Source organism: Oncorhynchus tshawytscha, linkage group LG08, assembly GCF_018296145.1.
Source record: "Oncorhynchus tshawytscha isolate Ot180627B linkage group LG08, Otsh_v2.0, whole genome shotgun sequence".
Classification (NCBI taxonomy): domain Eukaryota; kingdom Metazoa; phylum Chordata; class Actinopteri; order Salmoniformes; family Salmonidae; genus Oncorhynchus; species Oncorhynchus tshawytscha.
In genome coordinates this window covers 65,603,298-65,630,858 of record NC_056436.1, presented here as the reverse complement: position 1 = coordinate 65,630,858, position 27,561 = coordinate 65,603,298, and the positions used below count along the sequence as shown (strand labels likewise).

Below are 27,561 nucleotides of genomic sequence, written 5' to 3'. Positions count from 1 at the left end.
GGACCAGTCCATCTACCAGCTAAACACCTTCAGCTTAGTTTTACACTGGAGTTTGTTTTACACTAGTCAACAATAGTGCGGTCTACAACTGAATCAACCAGTAAGACGCTCCCCCGGTTCTAAGACAACATACATCTTAAGCGACAACCCCACCCCCCAAAATAAGTTGAGAAAAATAAAGTTCAATATCCACGTTTGGAAAGGCAAATTACTATTAGGAATTATTCCTTCAATAAGCATTCTGCGCCCACTTCTAGAGCAACCCAAAGTCGGCTAAGTCAACAGTTCGTCAAAAAAAAAAATATCTACCAAAAAGAGAACCATTGTTGTTGGAGGTATGGAAAAGCAATGAGTAAAAGTGAAAAATGTAGCAATCAGAATACACATTAAAAACACAAGTCAACATTTTAGAAAGGAAACATGATACATATTTTATTCACACTTTACAAAAAAGCTACTACAACAGTATCAGCAATTCAGGGTTATCAAACCAGACATTGGTTTCTGTTCAAAACAAATGGGGAAAGTAGGGACTGAAAACAGCTTTCAAACAAGGACATTAATATTTCAATCTTTTTCCTCTGTAAAAATTCATAAAATGCTAACTTTAGCACAGTGGCTTCAGTATCATATTTACTTTAAAAGGTGATCATATTTTATTTAATTGACAAATTGTGGGCTAGACAGGGCAACTATCATAAGTGTGCATCATTACATTTCCTGTTAAAAATGTGACAGTTGCAAGTGTCAGTCACTATTGACATATTTCATGTTTTGGTCCCGGTGATAAAACAGATAGATAACAGCAACATGTCTGTGTGGGCCACCTGACAGCCTGCCCTACAGATGGTACCAGAGTGGCTGGAACCATACAGGGGCTTCAGTAGAGGGGTTAAAAAGACAGGACTAAAGGAATACACTTGACCGTTAAGGGGGTATGACATGGAACTGGGGGTTATAGGGGAACATGCTTTTGTAGATTCAGAATTCAGATCCGTGGTGGAGGCCGGGGCAGGGTCAAGAGAGGCTAGGTGGCTATGGGGATAGGGAACAATAAAGGGGTTCTAGGAGGGTTCCAGAGTACAAGGAGGGTGAAAAACATTATGGAACTGAGGGGGCTTTACAAGAGGTCTTTGCTTTGCCCCAGAAAAAAAGACTAATATTCCATACCTGATTACTAGATGGCTCACCCAGGAGGAGAGATACACACACACACCCCATAACATGCTCACAGCTCATACAAAAAAGAATATCCCTAACATAAGCCAAAAGCACATCAAATCTTCACAAATGTCTCCACAGTATTTAAAAATAAACCGAAGAGGTTGTTCCGGCGTTTGCCAATTGTAAATAGTGCAAGACTACAAACTGCGACGGTGAGGCACAATGTTCCGGTTGTACAACACTGGAATTATGGGATAGGAGGTGTGATGTGAAATCCCTCTTAGGACAAATCTGAAATGACACCCTGTTTCCCCATGTAGTACACTCGAGACCAGAGCCACAGGACTGGTCAACAGTAGTACACTAAAGGGAATAGGGTGTTATTGGTATCCACAAAGTGTCTCAGAGTAAGGATCAGTTGTGTCTTTTAGATCATAATGAATAACATGGACAGATCCTAGATCAGCAGTCCCACTCGTAGGCTTTTGTGGATACGGGCCTTGGTGTTACTATGGCCTGAACTGTGAATGGATGAATGGGTAGGTTAGGTTGGTGGCAGGAAGGCTTATTAATAGAATGGGTGAGAAGCATCAGGAGGTTTCGTCAGTAGATCTATTTACAACCTGAGCAACATGCCCTCAAATCAAAACGACAGCAGGAAACCAATCAATACTGATACATCAAAACAGTTAAACGGGGGGTGAACGCCCAGAACAACCCCTTACGTCTTTTGTACAAGCTGGTAATTTGAATTTCTTAACATTTCATGGATAAAAATGTAGTCATAGTTTACAATACAATCCTGTATTTTCCTCAAACCAGATCAGTACAAAAACCGCCAGAAAACAGGTCTTTAGTGGCTCATATACAATCATGTAAAGACTGAATCTACATTTATATTCTGTACAAACACTGGTGGAAAAACCCCACTGCTGTAGAGTACGGAATTTATGGCTGGGGGAAAGTCACTACTGGCCTCAAGAGACAGCGCTACAAGATCGGTGTGTGACCGTGAGAGGATTGCTGGTTTAAACTCCTGCAAATCAGCTAGTGACCTCCCTCTGCTTAAAAAGTAACAAACTAAGTGAAATTTGTTAACAATTCCCCATCCCATTGCCCCTCAGACAAAACCCCATTCCCTATTACGAAAGGTGGTAACTGGTCCAAACGAAATCATGAACAAGAAAATGGATGCGTACACAAACAGGAGGTAGTGTGCAAAAAGGGATTGCCACATGTTATGCAACTAAAATCACAAAATTTGGTTTCAGTCCAGAGAATCCAGATGCGTTTCTAGCACTATGCCTGACCGGCAAGCCGACAAACCTGCGCTAACTAGAGCTAAGCTTGCCACACGCGGGTCCAGACAAGTGTATTTGGTGGCCTGAAGGATAACACGTCTAAAAATCTCAACAGTGAGTCTTAATGCACCAGTGGGGTTAGTTTCTATTGCACCACTTGGATAGGGAGACAATGGACTGAGTTATATTAGTCAATGCAGAGGACTGGTAGCACCAGGTGAGCACCACACTAGTAGACCAACAGAGATGGGCCCTGTAGCAGAGGGGAGGAGCGCTACTCTCTCCTATGGGATGCTCCAGATATATGGTAGATATCTAAAGTACCATCACATTGAGTCCAGGGGAGAGAGAAGCGAAGGCCCACCGAGTCTTGGCTGGTAGGGAGAGTGAGACCGACCAGTCTAACACGGTTTTTGCTGGTTTGAGATTGGTATAGGACAGACCATCAGCTCAAATTGAGAAGTGGTGTCCTTTCTCTCCTTGCCTCGTGAAGAGTGTCCACAGCTCTCAAGTGACAGATTTTCTTGTGCCATTGTTCAAGACTGCACAGGTCATGTCAAAGTCAACAAGAGTCTGCTGGTATTGCTAAAAATGTATCTCAATACCTATAATGGGCCAAGGGGATATTGTGAGATTGGATGCTACCATCCTTTATCTGTTAAGGAGTTACAAAAGCATTATGGGTAAGAATGACAGGGGGATCTAAAACACAAGATAATATAATGGACAGACAGGATTTACTTTAGCATTATCAAAATGAAAACAAGGAAAATAAAAAATATATATCTATAATAACAGAAATCCCTGTCAGCCAGACCTCACTGTACGGCTGATTATTTTTTAACAGGATGGTTGCCTGTCTTGTCTTGCTCCTTCAGTTTGAAGAAGAGGCAATGAGGGAGAGGCTGAAAACCAAATTACAGCGCCCCCCTCCCCTCGGTGGTGTCTCACGACTACCTGCGGCCTCCAGGTAGGTGGATGCCGTTGACCTGGTTGTTGACCTGGCCCTGGGGCAGGGTGCTGGGCAGCAGCAGCTCCAGCTGGGTGAACAGGGAGAAGTGGTCAGAAGGGATGTGGGGGTGCGGACAGCCGCTGATACTGTTCTCATGGAGCCAGTTGGAGTCTAGGGGACCCAGGATGCCCAACACGTTGAGCTGAGGCTTGGAGTAGAAGATGTAGTCAATCACACCCTGAGGAGAGAGAAAAAACAGAGGGGGATGAGTGAGGAGCAGCCTCTGTTAGGGAAAATGTGTGCCGGGCAATTGGCACACCCCATTTTAGTTTACCGGACAAATGAGATTTACTGGCCAGATCTAATGGAAACCCAAATAGATCCAGTCATGTGGCTAATGCTGTTTTAGGAGTGCACAGACCACATGTAAGTGACTGCAATGAATATTGATCTACACAAGCAAAAATAATAAACAATCCAAAGGACAAACTGCTACACGTAACAGAAAGCCTACATGTCCAATGTGATTTGTACTAGCAGTTTAGACAAGACAGACTCAAGTTCACCGCACACTACCTTCTCAGACTGTTGGCTAAATTTAGGCCTAACAGAAAAAAAATGTCAGCAGAGTTTCTAAACCCAGAGGGCCAACCGCGCAATACTTCAGGGAACGCTAGTGAAGCAGACTTGGCCAGGGTCTTGGGTTTGAGAAGTCAATCCTTCTTGGGTTGTCAATTTGCTCGATCTCTAAAGGCACAGCCTAAATTGGAGCCAATGTTTTAAGTTGAACATGTTATTTCTCCAACCTTGTGAAAGTGACAAACTGACATGACTTTGATTTGAAGGCCTGCCCATGTGCAGATCGGCACAAGATGACCATTAGACATGATGAAATGTTAATGTGCATGAGCATAGCTAGCCAATGCCGCCATGACATTGCCTACACATGTGAACAGGGATTTTTATTGAGCAGTATTTTTTTTACACATCTTCATGACTAAATATTTATTGATGTACAGGAAAAGAGAAGTAAAATATACTCTTCCTTAAAATGGAATGATATGACATTTCTGTACAAACACTTCTCCCTGCAGGCATACAGCCATGTATGTCAACCTCTTTGGTGCGGGCTAGTACCAGTTGATTCAACATTGCAAGTCTGACCTCAAAACAGGCAGGTAGACTGAGTAAGCTACAGAGATGATGCAATTGGAAAGACGTGCACCAACCTCCATAAAATGTGATTTATCATCATTTTTATTTCTTTAAAAAAAAAAAAAAATCAGGATGTATTCTGCCAGACATTGTCCAGCAATGTCAGCTTGTGTATTTTTGGGTCAAAAGCAGTCAATTATTTTTCTGCACACGTCAGATTAGATGAAACCTTTCAAAGCAGGTGTACGTTCCAGTAAAGACTGACAACAGTGGGGTGGTTAGGTCAATTGTAATGTCAGAAAAACTGGATTTCCTGACTAATCAGGACCAGATCAAACAGCAATCTGTAATATGTCAAGAGAAGGCCTCAGAGACAGTGCTTCTGATGTGCTTGAGCGCCTCCCTCACCTTGAAGTCGAAGGTGTAGTTGGTGTAAGGCATCAGGCTGTCCTCGTAGGCGCTCTTCAGCTTGAAGCCGTGGGTGATCCTGGAGTTGGACGTGGAGTTCCCGTTCTTGCCGTTGCAGTTAAAGTTGGTGAGGCTGTCGAGGTAGCGCAACTCCTTGAAGTCCTTGTGGGTGCAGTCCACTCCACCTTGACTCAGGTACTCCACCACGCCTGGGGAGAGACGGTAGGGATTTACATTGGTCCGGTTCAATATGGGGGAATGAGCCAACTAAACATTCAATAAGACAGATGTTCATTTTCCATTGCCCTACTGAACACAATGAAGACACTTGTCCACCTCGCATACTTCATTCACAGTAACCATCACCTAACAGGTAGCTAGTGTGCCCATCACTACACTGCTTGCGTGTACCTTTCCCTTCCTTTCTAACTCAGTCACTCACCAGAGTCTGGTAGAGAGTTGAGGTCAGCACAAAGCACTAGAGGGATGCTGTTGGTCTCCCCAGAGACAGAGGAGAGTTTGAGGCTGCGCGTGGCCTTGTCCACGATGTTCTTCACCTCAGACAGGAACATCATGGTCTGGACCAGCTTTACGTCAGAGTACTCCGGGTCCCAGTGCATGTGGGCATTGGCCACCAGTAGGAGCTGTTTCTCCATGCCGTGCAGAGACTTTCCCGCTGGAGAGAGAAGTTTGGGGTTTACTTTATAGGCAGAGCACAGCCAAGGAAAACTCAAGACAGGGAAGCGCAGCAGTCACTCCCCTTTTGAAGTTCTAGGATTGAAGTAAAAAGAGTTGTACACACTGGGCCAGATTAAGAAAATCACAGGCCCCGGGCATTGACTACTCGGACACTGACAAACAGATCAATCTGGTCTTGAATTCAAACAATAGCACAGGGCAATGAAGCGACAATAAAATATTTTAGTTTAATCGATTACACATACAGCGCATTCGGATTGAAGTCACACCCCCTTGACTTTCTACCACATTGTTAAAGTTGGTTTTCTAAAGCCTGAATCTACACACAATATCCCATAACGACAAAGCTAAAACCAGATTGTAAATGAATTAAAAATAAAAAGCAGAAATACCTTTACCTAAGTATTCAGACCCTTTGCTATGATACTAAAATCAAATACAGATGTAGACCTTAGAGGTCGACCGATTAGGATTTTTCAACGCCGATACAGATTGTTGGAGGACCAAAAAAAGCAGATGCTGATTAATCGGACGATTTTTTTTATACACACACACACACACACATATATACATATATACACATATACACATATATATACACATATATACACATATATATACACATATATACATATATATATATATATATATACACATATATACATATACATATATATATACATATATACACATACATACATACACACACACACACACACATACATATATATACACACACACATATACACTAATGACAATAACAATACTGAATGAACACTTATTTTAACTTGATATAATACATCAATAAAATCAATTTAGTCTCAAATAAAGAAACATGTTCAATTTGGTTTAAATAATGCAAAAACAAAGTGTTGAAGAAAGTAAAAGTGCAATATGTGCCATGTAAAAAAGCTAACGTTTAAGTTCCTTGCTCAGAACATGAGAACATATGAAAGCTGGTGGTTCCTTTTATCATGAGTCTTCAATATTCCCAGGTAAGAAGTTTTAGGTTGTAGTAATTGTATGACTATTTCATATACTTAATTTTTTTTATTTCACCTTTTTTAACCAGGTAGGCTAGTTGAGAACAAGTTCTCATTTGCAACTGCGACCTGGCCAAGATAAAGCATAGCAGTGTGAACAGACAACACAGAGTTACACATGGAGTAAACAATTAACAAGTCAATAACACAGTAGAAAAAAAAAAAAGAGTATATACATTGTGTGCAAAAGGCATGAGGAGGTAGGCGAATAATTACAATTTTGCAGATTAACACGAGTGATAAATGATCAGATGGTCATGTACAGGTAGATATATACCTTTGACTATTGAATGTTCTAATAGGTACTTTAGTATTGCCAGCCTAATCTCGAGGGTTGATAGGCTTTAAGTCATAAACAGCGCAATGCTTGAAGCATTGCGAAGAGCTGCTGGCCAACGCAGGAAAGTGCTGTTAGAATGAATGCTTACGAGCCTGCTGCTGCCTACCACCGCTCAGACAGACTGCTCTATCAAATCGTAAACTTAATTATAACATAGAAATATGAGCCTTTGGTCATTAATATGGTCAAATCCGGAAACTATCATGACGAAAACGTTTATTCTTTCAATGAAATACGGAACAGTTCCGTATTTTATCTAACGGGTGGCATCCATAAGTCAAAATATTGCCATTACATTGCACAACCTTCAATATTATGTCATAATTATGTAAAATTCTGGCAAATTAGTTCACAACGAGCCAGGCGGCCCAAGCGGTTGCATAGATCCTGACTCTGCGTGCAATGAATGCGAGGTGACAATTTCCCTAGTTTAATATTGCCTGCTAACATGAATTTCTTTGAACTATATATGGAGGTTTTAAAAAATATACTTCTGTGTATTGATTTTAAAGGCATTGAGGTTTATGGTTAGGTACAGTCGTGCAATGATTCTGCTTTTTTCGCAAATGGGCCTTTGTTAACCTCTTGAGTGTAGGGGGCAGTATTTAGATTTTTGGATTAAAAACATAACCAAATTTAACTGCCTACTTCTCAGGCCCAGAATATGCATATAATTGTCAGATTAAGAAAAAAAAAAAAAAGTATAACAGAACTGATATTGCAGGCGAAAACCTGGGGGAAATCCAACCAGGAAGTGGCTTCCATTTTGAAAACTCCATGTTCCATAACCTGCCGTCGCTCCATTTAAAAGGGATATCAACCAGATTCCTTTTCCTACGGCTTCCCTATGGTGTGAAGTCTTCAGACAGTTTCAGGCCTTTATTTTGAAAAATGAGCGAGGAAGATCACATCGCGTCATTGTATGGCTGGGTGCCAGTAGCGTTTTGTATGCGCAACAGAATGGAGCATCCATTTTCTCTCTCTGAAGCTACATTCCCAGTTGATATATTATCGATTATATATTGTAAAAACAACCTGAGGATTGATTATAAAAAACGTTTGACATGTTTCCTCGATCATTACGGATACTATTTGGAATTTGTCTGCGATGTCGTGACCGCTCGAGCCTGTTGATTTCTGAACATACCGTGCCAACCAAATCGAGGTATTTTGGATATAAAATCATTTTTACGGAACAAAAGGAACATTTGGTTAACTGGGAGTCTCGTGAGTGCAAACATCCGAAGATGAAAGTCAAAGCAATAAATTAAATCGCTTACTTTTCGTGACCAATCTACTTGGCTGCTAGCTGTTTGTAACATTTTGCCTACTGAGAGAGAAGTGCTTACATAAACACTTGGATAGCTTTTGCCGAAAAGATTTATTGAAATCTAACACGCCAGGTGGATTAACAAACTAAGCTGTGTTTTGCTACATTGCACTTGTGATTTCATGAAAATGAAATATTTTCTGTCATTTAATTTGAATTTGGCGCTGTGCAATTTAGCAGATGTTGATGAAAATGATCCCGCAAATGGGATGGGTGCGTCAAGAAGTTAAGTCAGCCTCAAATGATTTTACAGTGGGATATTGGTTACGTTGCAATTCCTAAGGCTTCCACTAGATGTCAACTGTCTTTAGAACCTTGTATGATTTCGCACGCTCCCGTGAGAACGAGCTCTGTTCCATTATTTCTCTACAGACAATAGAATTCTCGGTTGGAATATTATTGAAGATTTGTTAAACATCCTAAAGATTGATTCTATAATTAGTTTGACAGATTTCTATGGAGTGTAACGGAACCTTTGGACATTGTCTGCAACTGGTGGACCCGCTTCGTGAGTGTGGATTTGTTTACCAAACACGCTAAAAAAAAAAGGATCTTTTTGGAAATAAATGGACATTATCAAACAAAAAACATTTAATGTGGAACTGGGATTCCTGGGAGTGCATTCTGAAGATCAAAAGGTAAGTGAAAATTTATAATGCTATTTCTGAATTCTGTTGACTCCAACATGGCGGATATCAATTTGGCTTGATTTTGTCGTCTAAACGTTGTACTCAGATTATTGCATGTTTGCTTTTTCCGTAAAGTTTGTTTAAAATCTGACATAGCGGTTGCATTAAAGAGAAGTATATCTTTAATTCTGTGAATAACACTTGTATCTTATCAATGTTTATGAGTATTTCAGTAATTTGACGCGGCGCTCTGCAAAAATCAACTGCATGTTAAGGAACTACTGAACATAACGCAACAATGTAAACTCAGATTTTTGGATATAAATATAAACTTTACCTAAAAAAAACATGTATTGTGTAACATGAAGTCCTATGAGTGTCATCTGATGAAGATCAAAGGTTAGTGAATAATTTTATCTATATTTCTGCTTTTTGTGGCTCCTCTTTGGCTGGAAAAATGGCTGTGTTTTTTTCCTCACTTGGTGACGACCTAACAAACGTTTGCGGTGCTTTTGCTGTAAAGCATTTTTGAAATCAGACACTGGCTGGATTAACGAGAATTCCATCTTTAAAATGGTGTAAAATACTTGTATGCTTGAGGAATTTGAATGAGATGTGTTTTGTTTTTATTTGGCGCCCTGCAGTTTTCACTGGCTGTTGACAGGTGGGACGCTACTGTCCCACGTACCCTAGAGAGGCTAAGAGTTTGCCAAAAGGAACCTAAAGGACCTGCATGCCTCTGGTCAGAGGAAACCAAGATTTAACGCTTTGGCCTGAATGCCAAGCATCACATCTGGGGGAAACCTGGCACTATCCCTACAGTGAAGCATGGAGGTGGCAGTATCATGCTGTGGGGATATTTTTCATGGACTGGAAGATTAGTCAAGATCGAGGGAAAGATGAACGGAGCAAAGTACAGAGAGATCCTTGACGAAAACCTGCTCCAGAGTGCTCAGAACCTCAGACAAGCAGATGGTGAAGTGTGATTCATTACTTCAGAGAATGTGTTTCCAAAGCGCCAGAGTACAATGCCTGCAAGCTTTACACCACTCCAGCCAATGCGTGGCATTGCACATGGTGATTGTTCTTGTGAGCAGTTGCTTGGCCATGGAAACATTTCATGAAGCTCCAGACGAACAGTTCTTGAGCTGACATTGCTTCCAGAGGCAATTTGGTGGCATCCTATGACGGTACCATGTTGAAAGTCACTGAGCTTTTCAGAACGGCCATTACACTGCCAATGTTTGTCTATGGAAATTGCATGGCTGTGTGTTCAATTTTATACACCTGTCAGCAACAGGTACAGCTGGAATAGACAAATCCACTAATTTCAAGGAGTGTCCACATAAAAAGTATGTGTGTGATATATATTTAGAAACTGGGTTGTTCGAGCTCTGAATGCTGATTGGCTGACAGACGTGGTATATCAGACAGTATACCACGGGTATGACAAAGCATCTTTCTACAGCTCTAAATTAGGTTGGTAGCCAGTTTATAATAGCAGTAAGGCATCTCAGTGCTTGGTGGTATACGGCCAATATACCATAGCTAAGGGCTGTACACAGGCACTCCACTTTGTGTTGTGCCAAGCCCTTAGCTATGGCATATACCACACCTTCTCGGGCATAATTGCTTATATAACACTGAAAATAAATGAAATATGTAATTTCACAGTTCATAAGGAAATTTGTAAATTGAAAAATTCATTAGGCCCCAATATGGATTTCACGACTGAGCAGGGGCGCAGCCATGGGTTGGAATAGGCCCACCCTGACAACCAGAATAAATGTTCCCCACAAAAAGTGCTTTATTACAGACAAATGTATGTGTATTTAACATTTCTGGGATCTTTATTTCAGCTCGGGAAACCAATAATTTGCACGTCGCATTTGAGGCTACATACAGTAGGCTACTAAATAAAATGTCCAGTGGCACACTGACTCATCTAATGATAAAGATGAAGCCATAGGCTACTCACAGTGAAGGCTGATGCACTTCTCATCTGAAGATAAGTGCAGCTACTTTGAAAAACAGTGATGAGCTACTTTGAAAATGTTTTGAAGATGAAACAGTGCGAAGATTTCAGCGAGACAACTCGAAAGTGAAATCCAAATCCATTAATGCCAAGATAATGTAATTCATTGCCCTTGACAATCAACCGCTCTGTTGTGGATGTTGCCTTTCGCCTACTGGTCAAGCACATCGAGCCCTGGTTCACACGACCAAGTAGGCACTATTTTCCCCTACCAGAGTTGGAGTATTGTTGAATCGCACATCCACGAGCTACTTGCTATGGGTGTTGCAGCTATTAGAGTCACAACTGACATTTGGACCAGCGACATCAGCCCCATGAGCAAGCGGAGTCTGACAGCACAGTTGGTTGACGAGGATTTTGTACCGAGGAAAGCCATATTGCATGTTCAAGAATGTGCTGGTTCTCATACAGCGGCTGCCATTTCAATGGCATTTGAGAAAATGTTTGAAACTTGAAAAATCTCCCAGAAAGTTCTCTGAACCGTGACAATGCACGTAACACGACAAAGGCTTCGGAAGAATACGGAGTCGCCAGTTTGCCATGCATGGCACACGGTGCAACTGGCTGTGAACTAAGGTTTTGGTGCCCAATGTAGAATGTCTGACAATGGCAACATGTAGGAAGTCATTTTAAAACACTCACCGCTAGCATAGTCACCTGCAAGCAATACAGGAGCAGCTTGGAGTGAAAATTCAAAGATTTAATTAAGTCGTTTCCAACAGATGGAACAGTCCTATTTACATGGAGAGCCTGCTAGAACAAAAATGAGTGCTTGGCATGTACGCTACCGACTAGGAGCTCCCTGCAACAATCAGTACAAACCAGCGGACTCATTGAAAACATGAACAGTCCTAGCTCCATTCGAACAACTGACCCGAGAAACAAGCTCTTCAACTGCGTCTAAACAAGAAACTCTCTGGCATTCTGAGCCTCTTTACTGTGTCACCACCATGCTCGATGCTAGGAACGCTACTTCGACGCAGACAAAAGAAAAGGGTTACTGTGAAATGTTAGACAAGATGGAAACGGACACAGTAACAGCACACACCCAAGAAGAGGACCCGCGACTGAAGAGGCCATGGACAGACAGGGCTGAAATTTCACTGTTTGACACGATGAAATCCTGGTTGTAAGTGAAAGAAATACATTGTTTATGTTTTACTGGAAATGGGGACATAAGTAAATGTCAACATTTTTTGGGGGGGGGGGGATCAGTGGGTGTGTCAGACCTTTTTCCATTTTCTGTTACTACATCGGCCAACATTTGCCAAAGTTCACCTACGGCTAATGATCCTTTGGAATGGAAGAATAAAGCAATATGTTGTATTAAAATGTACTACTACCCCCCCATTATTTGCAGATACTAGGATACCTGAGAACTTACCATTCCCAGGAAAGACGCACTTGGATACTGGAGAAGGAACAAGCACCGTTTCCCCCATGCCCCCATCCTAGCCTGGGTTCTCCCTGTACTGGTGTGGCCATTGAGCACCTTTTCAGTGCTGCTTCATACATTGTAGACGAAAAAAAGAAATATTCTCTTGACAAAGCCGAGCAGGTCCTCTTTGTGAAGAAAAACCTCCACCAAATGTTAAAATTGTAAATGGTTGGTCATATTGTAACCCAGGCATCTAGTGTCACTGGAAAAATGTTTACTAAGCCCAATGGATTTTCTGTTCATTCATGGCTGGCATAGGTCAAGATTTCCATTTAATTTTAAAGTGTTTAAAAAAAACCAAATATTTCTTAAATGAAAGATTATATGCATTGTAAATTTGCTCTCATTTTACTAATCAAGTCAGTTGAGCACATTTGAAAAGGTTAAGTTGTGCCATTTATAGCAGTTTACAACAGTCAAGTCATTTTGTCAAGCATTTAAAGCTAAAATGATTAACTGCATTTTAGTTTAAAACCAATATTTATTTGAAAGCATTTAAGTTTCTCCATACAGTCAAAATTGGATAGTAGGAAGAGCCACCAACAACCATCTTTGTAACGCAGGGCAGCTAAAATATTTGTCTGTCGTGCGATAAAATACATTCACAGATGTGTAATTCTTCTAATTTAAGTTAAACCATTTGATCCTAACTGAACAAATTAACATATGACACCATTTCAACTATTTAACTGTAACTAGAACGCTTACAAGGTTGCTAAAATGTTAAATATCTTTATTTTTTGGGGGGGCGATATTGGAATCGGCCAAAAATGTCATATCATTGCAACTCTACTTATACTTGTTCAATCTTATGAACGCCAAAGGAGTAAGAACCAGATGAAGAGGCAGGTGCTAGGTGTGGGGTCTAGGGTGAGAAATAGGACAGGGCCATAAGTACTCACAGGATTCCTCCATCATCTCCTTGCGGACCTCCAGCAGTACGGCCACTCCGATGTTGTCCTTGGTCATGACCCTGTTGAGCATGGCCTCAGAGCCCTCAGAGTTAGCCATGGCTAGCTGGTTAAACTCCACCGTGTGCTTCTGCACCACGCTGAACCTGAGAGAGGGAGGACAGAGCAAGAAAGAGAGAAGCAAGGGTGGACAGGGAGAGAAGCAGGGAGAAGTGTTATAAAAGTCTGTCACTAACCAGGTTTCCATCCAACCTTTAATTGCATAAAGTCAGATAGAAATGGACGGAAACATCACATTTGTCAGATTAACTTTCCAAATGTAGACAAGGTGGGATCTTTGTTTAAAAAAACATAATATTGATAACCATCACATTGAAGTAAGCTTGAGTCAGGCGATGAAGTGTTGTCCTCCCACTACAACTCGGAAAAGCATGGAGGTTATTAGGCTACAGATTAAATAAACTATTAACTTCAGGGTAGTGAAAGTGCACGGTGATGAGCTTTCTGTTCCTCTCCAATAAAAATCAAGGGTGTTATTCTGGTGACATGATCGATGCTTGGTTGCTGTTTGACAAATAAATTGCTCTTATCCATAATAATCTCATCATGTAGGTAGCCTACCCATCCCATCTGCAAACTGTTGGCTAGAGAGCATGTGTCAAGACCAGAGTGGGCACATTAGCTATATAATAGCCATCAGCGGAGATTAAAATACAATGGAAACCAATGTAACTAGTAATTTTTTATATTCAAATTAAAATCTGTTGCCAATGGTATGGATACCTAGCAATTGAGTGTTGAGGTCAGGGGGAAACTTCAGTTGCACTCACTTTTCTGTCCTGTAGAATACTGCGCACCCGTCCACATGTTTGCGGTCAGACTCATGCATGGTTCTGGCTCGAGACTTGGGGCTGAAGAAGCCCTCATAGCCCTGCTCCTTCAGCTCTGGCAGGAAGTACTGGTAGTACTGCTCTGTCTCCACTTCCTGTTGAAAACAAAGCAATAACATGAGTGATCAGATATGACTGAATGCAACCATAAGATGTACCAGAGAAATCCAGTGTGCACACTTTGAGCAATCAGTTACATGAATTGATCAGAGAAACCAAAAGGACAGAAGCCGTTTATCCCTGGTTGAGGTAAACATGTACCTGTAGGCTGATGATGTCAGCGCTGCAGTTCATGATCTCCTGCATGATGGACTTCTTCCTGTACTCCCAGTTGAGGGCCCAGGAGGGGCAGTAGCCGTAGAGCTGGCGTGTGGCATACTTATCACACAGCACGTTGTAGCACATAACAGAGAACAATGCTGAGAGGGAGGAACAGGGAGAAAAATAGGAAATAGCATCTTATTCACCTTAATGCTTTTCCCCCCTAATTTATACTTATATTGAATTGTGGTTTTGTGTCATGTGCTGGGGTACTGTGTGTACAGGGACTGTCTGCTGGCTTCTCACCAGAAGGCCTCGTCTGGTCAGGCTCCTGAAGTGCGATCCACGACCGGGACGGGGGCTGCTCTGTGGGGGCTGGGAAGACGGTTGTCCACCTTAGCCATTGGTACTATTTTTTTAATAATATCTAAAACAATGTGAGAGAGGCAGACTTACTGCATTTGATTGAACCTGCCAGATTGTCCAGCAGGTAGTTGAGCAGTTTCCTGGTGCCATCATGCTCCTGGTACAGGCTCATGATTTCTTGTGCAAGAGGGTTTCCTGTTAGGAGTGAAGAACACAATGTTGAATGACATCAAATAAATGCTACGGGATCAACAAATGGGGTCTCTAGGACAGAATTGTTACCAAGATGATAAGCCACACTCACCTTTCAACCCCAGTGTTTGTAACTGAAACAGTTTCCCCAATTCAAATGGCAGAACCCGCAACTGGTTGTTATTTAAAAGCAGTTCCCTGTTGAGGGCGGACACATGGAAACGCAAGTGTCAGAGACTAGCCCCCCTGACAATACAGCCCCTTCCTCAACCTTCCCATAAACAATAAACACATTGACCAGTCATCAATACAGGCAAAAGCAAATCTTCTGTCAACCAAACAGGCTTTTTAAAATGGGACAATGGTTATTTTCAGCACCAACCAGTTACAAGCCCAGTTTAGATCAAAGTGAATCGTGGGAATCATGGTTCCCAGCGAATCACCTGAGAGACACCATGTTGCCGAGCTCTGCCGGCAGGCTCCTGATCTTATTGGACGATAGATCCAGGTACAACAGGTTGTGTAGTTTGGCAATGTCGGGTGGGATGCGCGACAGACAGTTGTCAGCGATGTGTAGGGCAGTGAGGTGGGTCAGAGTCCACAGAGACGGGCTCAGGCTCCTGACATTACCTGGAAACAGAAATGTGGAGGGGGGGGGAGACCGGTAAATAAACATACACTGGTGAGTCAGGTCTCTGTTTGATGGCTTTCTATGCAAAGCAGATACAGGTTGACTTCTACCCAATTTGAATGGACATAAGTAAACACTCATGCTGGACTTCCTGGTTGAGACAAAATACAGGCCTATAATAGAGGCCCTTATCCTCAAAGGATGATGAGAATGCTGGTCACGTTACAAAAAAGGTTGAGAGAAACTGGCCTAGACTATCCCCACATGCTGAGTCCTAATATGAGAACAGCCCCCCTCCACAGCCTCCGGACCAACCCCTGCCGTGCTCACCAGTGATTTCCAGCTCAGGCCAGTAAGACTTCTTTCCATTGGCTGCCTCCTCAGTTGACATGATGGTGTACATACGCCTGGGGTCTGGCGGGTCATATTTTTCTTTGGGCATTCCTGCTGTAACACTGTGTAGAAGAGGTTTAATAACTATTAACATTATTCACTGATAAAATACATGCCAAACACCTTGAGGTATACATTGTGCAAATCTAACATTTTTTTAAAGAATGACTTCACTAATGCTACTTTGCAAACACGCACAGGCCGGCCATTCAGCACATCCTTGTAACTTTTCAAGAGGGTGTCATTTGAGTTTGACAACTTCTGGAAATGAGGCTCAAGAAAGATGTGGCTATTATTGGCTGGCAGATAATTATTTCTGAAATTAGTAACTCAGTTACAATGTCATGAGAATGTATTGTTTTACAGATTACCGCCCAGTGAATTAAATAAAGTTGTATTTATGTAATATTCATGGCATGACTTAAGTTAGATAACTAGCCAATTAGCTAGCTACACACCAGGTCGCACAAAGCAATAACCACAATCACCAGCTAATTGTAACAAATTGGCTTTCCAGCTAATTGAGTGGCGCGTTGAAGACATAAAGTCAGGAAAACAATTGCTAAATGGCCTAACATGTTAGCTAGGTAGCAAGTTAGCTAACGGTTATTAATACCGAATAACTTCGCGAGAATGATAGTTAGCTAACCAATTAATTAAGATAAGGTTCGCGTAATTATTTTATAACAGACCATAACATATGAGCTAGGCTAGCTGAGCAACAGCAAACGTTAACTAGCTAACTCACTTATGTTATGGCTAACTAGCAAACCCCCGCTGAAAGCTATATAGCCACATTTTTCTAACCTGTCCGACTTCATATGGCCAGGTAAGGTAATATCCACGCAGTAGTAATTTGAAACATGAGTTGTGGATCTGTCTCATCCAAATAAACTCGTCGCTTGTGTTGATATTTTACCTGCAAACGCATACCAACTCGCGAGGACGTGTGCGTGCTCTTTTGTTTCTACTTGCTTCACTCGTTTCCGCTGCTGTATCACAGGGAGAAAACAAGCATCATGGCGACTGTCAGGACTCTTTTTTTCCTTCTCTACGATGACAACGCTTGATGCTATTGGCTGGCTTTTGGACGGACCGCACCATCTGTGGTTGAACCAACGACTTTGGGTGAAAATTTATGGACCAAACGCAACTTCAGGGGTGTGTTCAAGAATCAACAGCTGTTAATCAAACTGCTATGATATCACATGGCACTGAACTTTGAGGTGAACCATTCATTGGTCATTATAATGAGCAAATCATGGCCACTGTAATCCAACTCCTAATGAAGGGGCAGGCTGAGGATACACTAAACTGTTCTTCATACACTTGTTTCTTCACTTGACTGGAGACCATGCAAACTATCAGCATATGGGTCTGGAATTACTGGCTTACTTCTTCTGATGCGGGAAAAAGAGAATTGGATGCAGTTAGACTGTCTACACAGGTCCCACCACTATTACATCAATAGCAAACATAGATAAGACAATTAGTTAAAAAAATAAATATTTATTTAAAACAATTCATTGGGGGAAAGATTAGAAAACTGAATGAATCATTACAAAAATAAATAGAAATCATTCAACAGCCGCTTGAACCAAAGCGCTGAGCTTATCGTCAATGAGAGGAGGCCAGCAAATGATCCTGCAGGTAGGTGAGGGACTCGTGGACGTGTGGAGGCAGGTCTTGGCCCAGGTCAGCCTGGGCTCTGGACAGGATGGCCTCTATAGCCTCCTGGACCGCCAACCGTGACAAAGAATCATTCACTGTCTGGATTGGAGCGCGACCATAGCCCCCTCGCTCGGTGACCGCAGAGCGCAGGTGACCTGGAGGTTAAGGGGTCAAAGTGCAGATGGGTTAGGACATGATTTCCCAAATTAAGGGTTGTCTGATTTGAAAATAGGTTTGCGAGAGAACTCGTGCTTGGTTTATAGAACCAGGTTGTCCAACTAGCCACTAGATGTGGTTGTAATAAACAGAGCGGTTTCTGTTTTCTTCCTACAAAATGTGGCTCTATCTTTGAATGGTTTAAGCAACAAAATATTATGACCCCATCACTGAAAGATAAGACTCTCAGGAAAAATGTGTCTTCCATTTCCCTCTGCAATGCCCACAAGTCTTATTAGAACAGAGTGGACAAGATTAGGCACAAAATCAGACTGGGGAAGAAAAAAAATAGTGTTATTTTCTACACAGAAGATCGTACACAATGATTGCCTGGTGATCTTCTGAACTTCCCAAAACCTTTCAGATACATTTAATTTACTTCAAACCATACTTTCGTCAGACTGAAATACTGTCAAAAGTACTTCAGACTGATTTTGTAATAGACTGTCAGACCCAATAAAAAAACGAACATGGTGGGGTTGCAAATTCTTGAAATATCAAAATGGGGTTCTCGGTCAAAAAAGTTTGGGAACCCCTGGGTTAGGAGGACAAAACTAAGGGGAAAGCCTAAAGAGGCTGTGACCAACTTAAAAGTTAAATAAACAGTTCAGGAATGCTTGTTTTGATGGGTGAATCGTTCAGTGACCCACCTTTCATCACTTCCTCATAGCTCAGCAACAACATCCATAGTAGTTGGACCAACTCCTCCCACTTCCTCCAGCTCTCAGCTCCATCCTGAAGAACAACAGAGATGGACTGAGCCTATGCTACATACCTTTGACTTCTCTTAATATTTTACTAAAGAAATTGGTCCGTGTACTGTTTTTTGAGATGCCATAGAAATGAACGTGACTTCCTTCATCAATTCAAAATCTAGTGCTTGTACTCACCTTAGAGTCAGGTGGGAGGGTGGCGTTGTGCAGTACTAGTACTCACCGTAGGGTCAGGTGGGAGGGTGGCATTGTGCAGTACTAGTACTCACCGTAGGGTCAGGTGGGAGGGTGGCATTGTGCAGTACTAGTACTCACCGTAGGGTCAGGTGGGAGGGTGGCATTGTGCAGTACTAGTACTCACCGTAGGGTCAGGTGGGAGGGTGGCATTGTGCAGTACTAGTACTCACCGTAGGGTCAGGTGGGAGGGTGGCATTGTGCAGTACTAGTACTCACCGTAGGGTCAGGTGGGAGGGTGGCATTGTGCAGTACTAGTACTCACCGTAGGGTCAGGTGGGAGGGTGGCATTGTGCAGTACTAGTACTCACCGTAGGGTCAGGTGGGAGGGTGGCATTGTGCAGTACTAGTACTCACCGTAGGGTCAGGTGGGAGGTGGCATTGTGCAGTACTAGTACTCACCGTAGGGTCAGGTGGGAGGGTGGCATTGTGCAGTACTAGTACTCACCGTAGGGTCAGGTGAGAGGGTGGCGTTGTGCAGTACTAGTACTCACCGTAGGGTCAGGTGGGATGGTGGCGTTGTGCAGTACTAGTACTCACCGTAGGGTCAGGTGAGAGGGTGGCGTTGTGCAGTACTAGTACTCACCGTAGGGTCAGGTGGGATGGTGGCGTTGAGCAGTTAGTACTCACCGTAGGGTCAGGTGGGAGGGTGGCGTTGTGCAGTACTCTCACCGTAGGGTCAGGTGGGAGGGTGGCGTTGTGCAGTACTAGTACTCACCGTAGGGTCAGGTGGGAGGGTGGCGTTGTGCGGGTACTAGTACTCACCGTAGGGTCAGGTGGGAGGGTGGCATTGTGCAGTACTAGTACTCACCGTAGGGTCAGGTGGGATGGTGGCGTTGTGCAGTACTAGTACTCACCGTAGGGTCAGGTGGGAGGGTGGCGTTGTGCAGTACTAGTACTCACCGTAGGGTCAGGTGGGAGGGTGGCGTTGTGCGGGTACTAGTACTCACTAGTAGGGTCAGGGTGGCGTTGTGCAGTACTAGTACTCACCGTTGGGTCAGGTGGGATGGTGGCGTTGTGCAGTACTAGTACTCACCGTACGGTCAGGTGGGAGGGTGGCGTTGTGTAGTACTAGTACTCACCGTAGGGTCAGGTGGGAGGGTGGCGTTGTGTAGGAAGTGTAGCAGCAGACTCAGAGACATGGGCAGAGGGGTCTTCTGTGGACTTGCATGGTGCAGCAGGTGCTCTATCAGCTTACACCTCAGTAGTCTGCTCTCCAGGGTCTCCAGCATCAGCATCCTAGGCAAGAAAGGAGAGGTGAAGCGTTGACGCTGTCTGGCTCTACACAGCAAGCATAGTCCTCTTGACGCGTCCCTTCATCTCAACATCCCCTCCATCCTCAAACCCTGACCTGTGTTGTCTCAGACAGACAGTGCTGATGAGCGTGTGGAAGAGTTCCCCAGAGAGTTTGCTGGAGTTGAGAGCCGGGGAGCGGTCCACCTCCAAGGCAAAGGACAGCATCTTCTGGAGGAGGAACACCATTCTGACACACACAAGGCACATGACACACACACGCATTGGCTGTGTGTACTCTGTTTCTATTCTGAATCCTTCAAACTGACCTGATATGAAAGGTGGGGTGCTACAGTGCCTTGCGAAAGTATTCGGCCCCCTTTAACTTTGCGACCTTTTGCCACATTTCAGGCTTCAAATATAAAGATATAAAACTGTATTTTTTTGTGAAGAATCAACAACAAGTGGGACACAATCATGAAGTGGAACGACATTTATTGGATATTTCAAACTTTTTTAACAAAACAAAAACTGAAAAATTGGGCGTGCAAAATTATTCAGCCCCTTTACTTTCAGTGCAGCAAACTCTCTCCAGAAGTTCAGTGAGGATCTCTGAATGATCCAATGTTGACCTAAATGACTAATGATGATAAATACAATCCACCTGTGTGTAATCAAGTCTCCGTATAAATGCACCTGCACTGTGATAGTCTCAGAGGTCCGTTAAAAGGGCAGAGAGCATCATGAAGAACAAGGAACACACCAGGCAGGTCCGAGATACTGTTGTGAAGAAGTTTAAAGCCGGATTTGGATACAAAAAGATTTCCCAAGCTTTAAACATCCCAAGGAGCACTGTGCAAGCGATAATATTGAAATGGAAGGAGTATCCGACCACTGCAAATCTACCAAGACCTGGCCGTCCCTCTAAACTTTCAGCTCATACAAGGAGAAGACTGATCAGAGATGCAGCCAAGAGGCCCATGATCACTCTGGATGAACTGCAGAGATCTACAGCTGAGGTGGGAGACTCTGTCCACAGGACAACAATCAGTCGTATATTGCACAAATCTGGCCTTTATGGAAGAGTGGCAAGAAGAAAGCCATTTCTTAAAGATATCCATAAAAAGTGTTGTTTAAAGTTTGCCACAAGCCACCTGGGAGACACACCAAACATGTGGAAGAAGGTGCTCTGGTCAGATGAAACCAAAATTGAACTTTTTGGCAACAATGCAAAACGTTATGTTTGGCGTAAAAGCAACACAGCTCATCACCCTGAACACACCATCCCCACTGTCAAACATGGTGGTGGCAGCATCATGGTTTGGGCCTGCTTTTCTTCAGCAGGGACAGGGAAGATGGTTAAAATTGATGGGAAGATGGATGGAGCCAAATACAGGACCATTCTGGAAGAAAACCTGATGCAGTCTGCAAAAGACCTGAGACTGGGACGGAGATGTCTTCCAACAAGACAATGATCCAAAACATAAAGCAAAATCTACAATGGAATGGTTCAAAAATAAACATATCCAGGTGTTAGAATGGCCAAGTCAAAGTCCAGACCTGAATCCAATCGAGAATCTGTGGAAAGAACTGAAAACTGCTGTTCACAAATGCTCTCCATCCAACCTCACTGAGCTCGAGCTGTTTTGCAAGGAGGAATGGGAAAAATTTCAGTCTCTCGATGTGCAAAACTGATAGAGACATACCCCAAGCGACTTACAGCTGTAATCGCAGCAAAAGGTGGCGCTACAAAGTATTAACTTAAGGGGGCTGAATAACTTTGCACGCCCAATTTTTCAGTTTTTGATTTGTTAAAAAAGTTTGAAATATCCAATAAATGTCGTTCCACTTCATGATTGTGTCCCACTTGTTGTTGATTCTTCACAAAAAAATACAGTTTTACATCTTTATGTTTGAAGCCTGAAATGTGGCAAAAGGTCGCAAAGTTCAAGGGGGCCGAATACTTTCGCAAGGCACTGTATATTTCCAATCTCAAAACAATAAGTCAAGGGGTGTGGAATGTTGTCATTTTTAACTCACTTTAGATGTTCATCTTTTTCCTTCTGTGTTTTCAACTCAATGTCAGCAGACATGTTGTCTTTGTCCCCGGTTGATTTCACAATAGCAGCAAAGAGCCAATTGATAACATCTCTGATGGGAGGGAGAAGATGTAGAAAATAATTAAACACTAATAAAATTGTCATACAAACCTCAACAAAATGCACACCTGTCTCTCTTCTCAGGAACTGATCAAGACAAATATATATATATTTTTTTAATTCTCCTGGACACACAATGCTCACCTGACCTGGGTGAACCGTACATCACATGACAGGGTTGCCTTGGCGATGGAATGGTGGAGATCACGGAAGGAAAGTTTGACCCGGAAGTCATCCTCCATGGTCTGGACGACATACTGCAGCAGCATACGCACCACCTCACAGCAGAGCCTCCTGCCACGGCTCTAAGGAAGAGGAGAATTGACAGGAAGGTGGTCAGATCAACTATCCTAGTAAAAGCATAATACCCCTGTAAACCTGATGCTTATGGAAACATTGCTTCCCTCACTGCTCTAATAAAAACTGGGTGTATAATCATAATCAATTGTTAAGGTGCTGAGAGAGGCCTGTCACTGTCATTACCTGTTCAGCAGCCATGACTGATGTCAACAGCTCCCAGTCCCATGGAATAGTGGTCTGATCAGTGTGATTGTGCCTCTGGGTCCTCATGAGGAGAGTGTAGGCCTCCAGACAGAGAAAGTCGGGACACTGGGGGTCCAGCAGGATGCCTCTGAGGAGGTGGGTGGTGATGTCGATGGGGGGGAAGAAGCGGGGCTGCAGCAGGTCAGAAAGCAGCTGCAGGGTGCCCTCTGGGTAGTTCTCCTCCATGGTGCTGTACACCAGGCTCAAGCTCTGTCTGCACAGAGGCTCTGGGTCACCAAAACCATCGTCCTCCTCTTCCTCATCCTCCTGGAGAGGGAGAGAGAGAGAAACAACAGAAGAGTGAGAGAAACCACAGGAAAATGTGGGGAAAATGTCTCTCCTACTTACCAGGAGCTGAACTGGTCCAGCCATCAGCTGCCTCAGTTTCCTGAGCTGGATTGGACACACATAGCGCCTGTCCTCTCTGCTGACCTCCATGTCATTCTCACCACCAACCCTCTCTCCACCCATCTCCTCTCCTTCATTGCCATCCCTCCATGCAGTAGTCATCAAGCCCTCAGCCCCCAAACCAGGCTGGCTGGCCTCAGGAGATCTGGGCCCTGCCTCCACATCCATGTCCTCAGACCGCAGCGACATGGGAGGGTCACTAGGGATACTACTACACATGTACAGGGGGCTATCCATAACCAGGTCTGCCTCAGTCTCATCCACAGGCCAGTCTGGGGACTCCCCAGCTAGGATGACTGTGGACGTAGGGCTGGGGGTCCCGTTGGGATGGCTCTCATTATTGCTATGAGTTCCTCCCATGCAGGAGCCAGGGGAGTTGGAGCCGGTGGTTAGCTGGGAATTCTGGGGAGCCTGTTGGTCTGGTTCTATGGAAGGAGAGCAGGGACTGAAGATGGTGCAGTTTAAGGCCTGAAGTTGATTTATTTCCTCCAACAGCACTGATCCTGTGCCATTGGTGGGAGAGCAATAGGGGTAGACTGGATCCTGTTTAAGACTGTGTGTACTGGTGGGGTAGTTGTCTGGGTCACTCTGGTTGAGACACACTGTCTGATCATCAGGTAGAGGTGGAGAGAGAGAGCTTTCAAAGGGGATGTGTGTAGGGGAATAACAGGTGTCGTTGTGCTGAGTTTCATGTACACCCCAATCCTCTGAGAACCTGAAAGGGTCTGGGTCAATATCATCAGGGACGTAATAGGGGCTGTCTAGGCTTTGGGGGGAGAGGGAGAGAGTAGCATAGAGTAATGATTGTGGAGACCCTGGTTCTTCCCTTTCCTCTGTCAGAAGAGGTTTGTCCGTTGTAAACATAGACTCTATTTCTTGCTCTTCCAATGCATGCTTTTCTACTTTTCCAGTGCAGCTAGTCAGAGCTTCATTTGGAATGGTTGAGGTTTGGGTCTTGGCCTTGAGGCATTCTGGCTCTTCTTTCCCTTCACACAGTGGTTGAGAAGTTATACCCAAGCACTGTTGTGACTCCCAAGTTATCTGGTAAGAGGAAGACCCTGAGGCTTTTGCCTTCCCTGCTGGCGGTTCAGATTTAGGCACACTTGGTGATTTGACAGGACATTTTGGAATGTCTACATCTGAGCATTTCACAGCGTTCTTGACATCTGGTGGTCGAGTTGAAGATGAATCCCTGAGAGAACTCTGATTGGACTCAAGGATGTCACTTTCTTCTGCTTTTAAAACAGCTTTGTTCTCCAACTCTTGTTCAGTTGGGGAGCAGGACAGAGAATCTGGACTTTTGGTATGTGGTCCTTTGTGTTTTGAAAGTCCCTCAGTCTTTTTCTCTCCCTGAGGTAGTGGACTCACCGGCCCTGGATCTGAGTGATCCGAGAGGTTGTTGTCACTCAAGTCCACCACTTCTACAGGCCCACCTGGGTCCCTCCTCCTGCGCCTCCTTGGTGGTGGTAGTGCCCACCTCCGACCAGTAATGTCAATCACAAACTGAAAGAGACAGGTGAACCACAGTAAATAGAATCTCATTCTAGTTCTATGAGGTAAACATCAACATAAATTAAATATACTTTAAGTGTATGCATTGACTGATCTCAGGTTGCTGAATATATATGCCATCGACTGCAGACGCAATTATTTAATATTCTCAATATCATCAACAACAAAAAACATTAACCCTGGCCTGACCAGGTGTGTTTTTGGACAGTCACGTCGTTAGGTTATAACGGCTAACTATCTAACGTTAGCTAGCTAGCTGGAACACGATTTGGTCTACTCTCAAACTATTACCAGGTCAACTTGGTTAAGTGGCTACACCACATTGAATATCTTCAACAACAATGTAACGTTAGCTATCGTTTTAAAAATGTTGTGTTGATAAGAAAAGTTAGGTCGGGTCAACAAGTTCAGAAAATGCCAAACTGCCGCTGAGTTGGTGAGTGAAGTGGACCAACCAATGACCGTCTGTCTGTCTGTCTACAGTATCGCCAGTTTGCGGCACGCGCCACGCCCTCAGCTGGTTTTGCGTTACATTAACCTACAGATAATTAGCTAGCTGTCAATGCCAACAACTTTTTTCTGAACTACTACATCATTTGGGCCTGCAAGTTACCTACTCTTGTATTTTCACACATGCCAAACATAACTCTTCTGTTGATGTACGGGTAGCCCTTGCAACTTCACGGGGAACACTTACCGGTGTGTAGGCAGCCAGATTGACCCATCCTCCTCTGATAAATGGTATTGCTTCGGCCTTGTTCTCGGTGTCACTGTAAACACCAACAACTTCAACATCCGAGTCCTCTCCGCTCCCGGAGCTGAGCGAAATTATATCATCCATCTCTAACTTTTAACTTCTCAAATTAGCTAGCCATTTAGCTAGCACCTAGCTAGCTAATTAGCCAGCGAACCAGCGGGAAGCACTCATGAGTATGATGGTACGATAGCTATCTAACGTAACTAAAATACAGCGAGCAAATTCTATCCATTTTATGAAATCGATGCCGTAAATAAAGAGATGATCCAAAGTGAGTCACAACATTTATCAAGTAGCCACAGAACAAAGCAAATCAGCAAACTTTTTCGTTTTTGCGGTCACGCGATACTTTAGCTAACGTTACATGGGTTCTTCCGCTTGTGACACCTGCCGCTGCGCTGTGAACGTTACTTATTAAAATTATTTTGATCATATCAGTTTCTAAATAACAGATGTCACGCCTACTCAAGTTTCTTTACCATAACTAGCCAATTCTAATTACAAAGTGTAACAGTGATTGAAACCGCATCTAGCTAGCTACATTTTCCATTTCCTTGTTTTGAGCTGGGTCATACTGGAGGAAGATTTACCGCAGTTTAACTGACCCTACACCTACCAGTAGAGGGAGATGCAGGTCATGAATTTGTATTTTATTGTATTTTTATTTAACGAGGGATGGTCATGAACTAGTAAAGTAGAAGGATCGCAAAGAGGAGACCATACATATTCTTTGCCCGGCCACAGGACACAATTTTTCTGTAATGCATGTTTGTGTGGGGAAATTCCCTGCAATGCTATGTTTAAAAATATATATAATGCACCACAAATTATGTTATGTAAAGGCCAGTTATGTAAATTTCCTGCATTTCTACACAATCTATATAATACGACGCATGGCCCTTCTAGCCGTCTCTATTTAGAATAACAAAAAGTAAGCAGAAATGCCCACAGTCATCAAGCTAAGTAAGAGATCATTATTAAATATGTTTAAGTGATTGATAAGACTGAACTAGATAAAAGATCATTCAATAATCAATATTGAGTTGCACCTTTAACCAATAGCCTAACAAATGAACGACTCTTTAAAACATAAAGTTCAAAGACTTAACATCTTTATCAAGACATCCTTTATATCACATTTCAGCCAGACCGCCCAGCCAGCCCGAGCCACCTGCACGCCCAAACCCCAACAGTCTAGTCAATTCCTCAACTCTCTCCCGACCCCCACCAGTCTAGTCAATAACTCAACTCTCTCCTGACCCCCACCAGTCTAGTACAAGGGAAAGGTTTGGTAACAAAAGTAAAAAACACACAAAAAAACACATCCACCTACACATACAGTGGCAAGAAAAAGTATGTGAACCCTTTGGAAATACCTGGATTTCTGCATAAATTGGTCATCAAATTTGATCTGATCTTCATCCAAGTCACAACAATAGACAAACATAGTGTGCTTAAACTAATAACACACAAATTATTGTGTTTTTCTTGTCTATATTCAATACATAATTTAAACATTCACAATGTAGTTTGGAAAAAGTATGTGAACCCCTAGGCTAATGACTTCTCCAAAAGCTAATTGGAGTCAGGAGTCAGCTAACCTTGAGTCCAATCAATGAGATGAGATTGGAGACGGTCGTTAGAGCTGCCTTGCCCTATAAAAAACACTCACAAAATGTGAGGTTGTTATTCACAAGAAGCATTGTCTGATGTGAACCATGCCTCAAACAGAAGAGAGCTCAGAAGACCTAAGATTAAGAATTGTTGACTTGTATAAAGCTTGAAAGGTTTACAAAAGTATCTCTAAAAGCCTTGATGTTCATCAGTCCATGGTAAGACAAATTGTATATAATTGGAGAAAGTTCAGCACTGTTGCTTCTCTGCCTAGGAGTGGCCGTCCTGCAAAGATGACTGCAAGAGTGCAGAATTCTCAATGAGGTTAAGAAGAATCCTAGAGTGTCAGCTAGGAGTGTCAGC

At 43.1% G+C, this 27,561-nt stretch overlaps 2 protein-coding genes across 6 annotated transcripts; both read right to left on the bottom strand.

The window, feature by feature from the left end:
- Positions 1–405: 405 nt before the first annotated feature.
- Positions 406–17,490, bottom strand: cnot6b (CCR4-NOT transcription complex, subunit 6b). Of its 2 annotated transcripts, none has more exons than XM_024429058.2 (12): positions 16,946–17,490; positions 16,076–16,200; positions 15,558–15,744; positions 15,227–15,312; positions 15,013–15,117; positions 14,863–14,931; positions 14,557–14,714; positions 14,236–14,390; positions 13,397–13,551; positions 5,423–5,656; positions 4,981–5,189; positions 406–3,655 (listed from the first exon to the last, which is right to left on the bottom strand). In XM_024429058.2, the coding sequence occupies exons 1-12, from the start codon at positions 16,957–16,959 to the stop codon at positions 3,419–3,421; spliced, it is 1,734 nt and encodes a 577-aa protein (XP_024284826.1). In that variant the 5' UTR covers positions 16,960–17,490; the 3' UTR covers positions 406–3,418. The 2 variants fall into 2 exon arrangements, with proteins under 2 accessions (XP_024284826.1, XP_042181773.1); XM_042325839.1 differs by having other exon boundaries at positions 17,058–17,490.
- Positions 17,491–17,631: 141 nt separating this feature from the next.
- simc1 (SUMO interacting motifs containing 1) lies at positions 17,632–26,183 on the bottom strand. Of its 4 annotated transcripts, none has more exons than XM_042325834.1 (9): positions 25,525–26,180; positions 23,256–24,818; positions 22,848–23,174; positions 22,509–22,669; positions 22,246–22,356; positions 20,324–20,455; positions 20,055–20,211; positions 18,676–18,760; positions 17,632–17,964 (listed from the first exon to the last, which is right to left on the bottom strand). In XM_042325834.1, the coding sequence occupies exons 1-9, from the start codon at positions 25,666–25,668 to the stop codon at positions 17,756–17,758; spliced, it is 2,889 nt and encodes a 962-aa protein (XP_042181768.1). In that variant the 5' UTR covers positions 25,669–26,180; the 3' UTR covers positions 17,632–17,755. The 4 variants fall into 4 exon arrangements, with proteins under 4 accessions (XP_042181768.1, XP_042181770.1, XP_042181767.1 ...); XM_042325836.1 differs by having other exon boundaries at positions 24,684–24,818; positions 25,525–26,177; XM_042325833.1 differs by having other exon boundaries at positions 22,848–24,818; positions 25,525–26,181.
- Positions 26,184–27,561: the final 1,378 nt, after the last annotated feature.

Excerpts from the sequence above, each read along its gene's own strand:
- cnot6b (XM_024429058.2), bottom strand. Across the intron at positions 15,745-16,075 it reads GCCTGAGCTGGAAATCACTG|GTAATGTCAGGAGCCTGAGC; the intron begins GTGAGCACGGCA and ends TTCTGTTTCCAG. Across the intron at positions 14,391-14,556 it reads CTGACATCATCAGCCTACAG|GAAGTGGAGACAGAGCAGTA; the intron begins GTACATGTTTAC and ends TGTTTTCAACAG.
- simc1 (XM_042325833.1), bottom strand. The coding sequence starts at position 25,668 with ATGGATGATATAATTTCGCTCAGCTCCGGGAGCGGAGAGGACTCGGAT. Across the intron at positions 22,357-22,508 it reads GTACGGTTCACCCAGGTCAG|AGATGTTATCAATTGGCTCT; the intron begins GTGAGCATTGTG and ends CCCTCCCATCAG. Across the intron at positions 20,212-20,323 it reads GTCTGTCTGAGACAACACAG|GATGCTGATGCTGGAGACCC; the intron begins GTCAGGGTTTGA and ends TTTCTTGCCTAG.